This window comes from Pagrus major, chromosome 6 (assembly GCF_040436345.1).
Source record: "Pagrus major chromosome 6, Pma_NU_1.0".
Classification (NCBI taxonomy): Eukaryota; Metazoa; Chordata; class Actinopteri; order Spariformes; family Sparidae; genus Pagrus; species Pagrus major.
This window is the reverse complement of record NC_133220.1, coordinates 4978801-4983611: the sequence shown is the minus strand read 5'-3', so window position 1 is coordinate 4983611 and position 4811 is coordinate 4978801. Positions and strand designations below refer to the sequence as shown.

The following is a 4811-nucleotide window of genomic DNA, read 5'->3' as shown; positions in this document are numbered from 1 at the left end:
GGGACACCAGTTGAAAGCTGGAGGGAGAGTCCCGTTTTTGATTGCCCTCTGCCGGTGTTCCTCCCGCTGTCACAATTCTCCTGTATTTCTCCCGACACTTTCTCGAACTTTTCTCTGTTCGGCGTGTAGCCTGCTGTACTGTTGTGCCTCGTCCGCTTCAGATCAGAGAGTGCGAGACAGGCAGAAAAAATACGTTGAAACTAATTGAAATTTTCACATTAAAAAACCCATATGAAAATAATTTTACACATTAAAGTGTGACAGGTCACGAGGAGTATTACCACATGTGAAAAAAAGTAGTATAAAGCCTTTTGTGGCTCCAGGGGAAGCTACATGTAATCTGATGTGATCTTGCTGATTTCATAAAAGTTCATATACTTTAAATTTACTTCTTTGAATTCCCATTAGGAGAATTCAGCTTCATGCCTTTAACTCTTAGCATCTATTGTTGTTACTTTTGTTCCAGGGAAAGATGCAGGCCTTCCTGTTGTTTGGCTGTTTTGTGCTCGCCGTGACGGAGTACGTCCTCAGCTCGGCTCACATGGTCCCGGATGAGGGGCTCTCGAGCAACCGGGTCGTTGTATCCAGTGCTCTGTCTCAAAATCTTGAGACAGGCACACCTCCTGTAATTATTGTAGGTAAGTTTGCAAGTTCCACTTTCTTTGTAGAGTCACATTCCAGATTGAATGGTAGTTTGAATATCTCCAATTTTCATTTATATTTTTTCAGAATGTTGCATTCATAATGTTCCTGTCAAGGCGTTTTGACTGATCAGATCTCACCTCCCTGCTCTACATGCGAATATGCACCTACAGCATAGAACAAACTGAAACTTTTTTTTCCACAGAGAAAGAAATATATTCATGTATAACATTTGCCGAATGAATGAGTAGCCCCAAAAAGTTAAGAATATGTTGTAGACAGCGTTTCACAAAGTTTAAAACATTTCTCTGAATGCAAAAGTTTCAAAATTCTGCGTTTTTTTAAAGGGAGTCTGGTGACTTTCTCTGCTTACTTCTTTCTACAAAGAAGTAACAGGCTTTTACAGCAAAACTGCAACAAACTGAAAGAAACATCTTGATGTTTTGTACTCAAAGTTTGTTAAGTTTCTGCAACAGGTGATCTGAATCCACTGCAATCAGTCTAGAGGGATTTTGACATTCAGCTAAAAGAAAGGTTGCCAGGTTGATTACCGATACGAAGTCAGTCTCTTAGCATGTCTTTGTGAGACTCGATGCTTGCCCTCCTTGACAGGCTTGTAGGAGGATATCTGGATATCTGGAGGAAATATGATTCAAGGACAAGATTGTGCAAATATAAAAATATCTAATAGCCTTGGTTCTGGGTCATTCAATAACTCTCTGCATCTCAGTGTCAATCTCAGTGTCACTTCTGACTAAAAGCTCAGCTCTGACAAACATCTGGAGACTGTTATTCATGCCGTCACTGCCAGTGAACCTACAATAATTCCTCGCTCTCTGGCATCAGTTAAAGATCTGCCTCCCGCCTCCAGCTCATCTAACACTCAAGAATAATTATTTAACAGATTTTTATTGCCGTGTCCATTCCCACTCCTTGAAGATCTTCACATGCATTATTTCTTGTTGAGGTTTAGACTAATACAGAAAGGTGATCGAGGGTTTGCGGTCAGGGAATAATCTGCCTCAGGAGATCAGAGCTGCAAAGTCTTGTCTTATCTTTTAAATCACTTAGCTCAGCTTTTTGTTGATTTTATTTGCTTTATGACATCCTGTTTTACTCTTGTGTGTTCTGTTTCCAGTTTTTATTGTTTTGAGCTTGTTTTATTGGCTTTGTGTTTTATTTGGTTCTGTAAAGCACTTAGCGACTGTGCTTTGAAAGGTAATTTATTAATACAGTTTGTTATTTATAATCATCACCATTAATTATCTGCCATTTATCAGTACCATGGATTTTTACAGATTTGTTCCAGAGGCATCTTTATTTTCAAATGTTCTCTTTCAGAGTTGCCTAAAGCAGAAAAGAAGAACAAGAAATCGAAGAAACAGAAAAAGGTATGACAAAAGAGGTTTTGACCATGTGTGAAGATGATTTATTCAGAAATCCTGCTGGGAAATAAATTAGATGATACATAGTACGAGTATATCCAACGCGTTCTCACTCACAACTCGTCAAATAAGGCAGTTTGGTCAGTGATGCTCTGCCTGCTTCTATAGTGTCACTTTTTATATGCGAAGGTCTCTGCAGTCAAGTTAGGAATAATATGTGATATGCAATGTCCATGTTAGACTTTCAAAATAAAGGCTCCGCGGTCAGGATGACAAGAACACATAATATACAACATCCGGTTAGACTTTCAAAATAAAGCGTGCTGACAAACAGTTCACATATTAAGACATATTATGACTTTTGGACTGTTATTAACACTGTAAAAATGTTTAGACTGGAAAAAGTATTTGGTTAGGGTTAGGCAAAGATCATAGTGCACAGTTAAAATAACCACATTCAGTCTTTTGATACGAAAGTGACGTCACTGGCGTCACGTAATGCCAGTGACAGTCAGTCAGTTACATCATTTATGTAGGTTAAAGGTGCAATATGTAAGAAGTAGCCACCTATCAAATTCATTCTCATATGAATATCAACAGATTAGCTGCTAACTGCTGCTTAATCTTGCTGCCATTGCCTAGTTAGCCCAGTTAGCATGCAGTTAGCAGTGCGGACTGGGAGCCCAGGGAGTGTTGTGGGTGCTGTGTGTGGACTGGCACGGGCTAGGGCTAGCTGGTTAGCATGCTAACCTCAGTAGATATCTCTGCAACACAATACATAGACATCATAATATCATTTCTCCACATTCTGTTGATAATATTAGTGGATTTTTGAACACTTTCCAATTAAATTCTCACATATTGCCTCCTTTAACTTTCTGACTCTGTCCAGGCTGCCGTGTGTAACATGATAGGAGTGAGAACGGGCTGATGAATGTTCTGTTTCTTGTGTGACAATTTAATTTTAACTCAAAACTTACTTACTTTCTAGCTTTGCCCAAACATTCAGCTGCTTCTCATGGTCCTGATCACAGACAAGCTTGGAATAATTTAAGTGGACCAATTTAAGCTGTGATTATCTTGTCACACATATTGTTACCGAAGCCAAGAAAAGAACTCATATACTCGAAACATATCTCCTTTTTCTTTCACAATCCAGCTGTACCAGAACTTCCACTTACAACACATTAATAATTCTTATTCTTTAACGCCACACACTGCAGGTAAATTTATACCCTCTATCTTTCTCTGATTTACCATATTTTGCTTGCTGTTCCAAGAGCAGCATACTCTTCCAACAGTATGATCTCATGTCTCTCTCGCCTTTTTCCCTTAGAACAAATTTGGTGTGAAGAAGCGCCCTCCTCCTCCCGCTAACTGCATTCCCGTGGGGGGAAGCTGTAAATCTCCGGGCAACGTGTGCTGTGATTTCTGCGCCTTCTGCAAGTGTCGGCTCTTCAGAACTGTCTGTTACTGCCGAATGGGCAACCCTCGCTGCTGAACATCCAGTTGCAGCCCGTCCCAGCTCCAAGCTATCAGACCCATTTAAAAAACACTTCACGCTAAAAGCAAACCGCTTGAAGTGAACACTGAGAAGTGAATCACTTTGAGTCCTCGGTTTTGTAACTTTACCCCAAAATTCACTGCATGAAAGCACTTTATCACAGAGGACTGCACCACAATGAACTTTCCTAAAACCTTACAGGGTGTACTGCTTATACCGAAGCACTGCAATGATGATTTATAATAAGTTTTTATTTTACTTTGAGCTTCAAGCATGCATTAATAGGATATATATATATATATGCACAAATAATTCTATATAATGCTTTATTTTTACACATTGTTTTACTCAAACTTTATTTACAATGGGCATCAAGCCCATGAAGCCTAGTAAAATTGTTGTAATAACAATGTTATTGCTTTTATTTAGAGCATTTCATGTAATCTATCTTTTAGTCCAGGAAGCACCTTCTCTGCACCTTTTTTTTATTTATAATATTATCTGTTGACTGAAAAAGACCAAAAGCAATGTTTTACTGCGTTTATAAATACTTTATTACTTCCAAGTTAATTGGCTCGTAACTGAGAAATACTATAAATCACTGCCTGGCCAAAAAAAAAAGTCACCACCTGGATTTAACTAAGCAAACATGAGCCTTCCATTGGATAATTACTGCAGTTATTAATATGTTTTAGCTGGCAACAAGTTATTAAACCCTAACTGATGTAGTGAGTAGCTTCTCATTTCTTAAACAATCATGTCGGAGGACATATCCTGTGGTCGTGGAAAAGAAAGAGGATCAAATTATTGGCCTGCATCAAGCAAAGAAAACAACAAAGGAGAGGCTGAAACTACTAAAATTGGGTTAAGAACTGTCCAACATATTATTAAAACCTGGAAGAAGTGAACCATCATCTTCGACGAAGAAATGTGGTCGGATAAAAAACCTTTCCACGTACAATGTGAAGATAATGCAATGGGATTGGGACTAAACAGCTGTGTAGCCTTAAACCACTTATCAGTGAAGCTAATCTGAGAAAAGGCTTCAATCTGCTAGGGAACATAAAGATGTGTCTGTTCCAGAGTGATGGGCCCATCGGAGTAAGAAGAGAGGCAGATGAAGTGATGCCTAGTGCCTACCATACAAGCCTGTGGGGGCAGTGTGATGATCCGGGTTTGATTCAGTTGGTCAGGTCTAGGTTCAGCAACATTATGTGAGGTTAGTTGACTACCTGGATTTTAATGAATGACCAGGTTTTTCCATCAATGGATTTTTTCTT

The 4811-nt window shown here is 39.1% G+C and overlaps 1 protein-coding gene across 1 annotated transcript; it reads left to right on the top strand.

Annotated features, from left to right (window-relative positions):
• The first annotated feature begins 472 nt into the window (after positions 1-472).
• Positions 473-3528, top strand: asip1 (agouti signaling protein 1). Its single transcript, XM_073469173.1, has 3 exons — positions 473-638; positions 1984-2033; positions 3364-3528. The coding sequence occupies exons 1-3, from the start codon at positions 473-475 to the stop codon at positions 3526-3528; spliced, it is 381 nt and encodes a 126-aa protein (XP_073325274.1).
• Positions 3529-4811: the final 1283 nt, after the last annotated feature.

Excerpts from the sequence above, each read along its gene's own strand:
- asip1 (XM_073469173.1), top strand. The coding sequence starts at position 473 with ATGCAGGCCTTCCTGTTGTTTGGCTGTTTTGTGCTCGCCGTGACGGAG. Across the intron at positions 639-1,983 it reads ACCTCCTGTAATTATTGTAG|AGTTGCCTAAAGCAGAAAAG; the intron begins GTAAGTTTGCAA and ends GTTCTCTTTCAG. Across the intron at positions 2,034-3,363 it reads AATCGAAGAAACAGAAAAAG|AACAAATTTGGTGTGAAGAA; the intron begins GTATGACAAAAG and ends TTTTTCCCTTAG.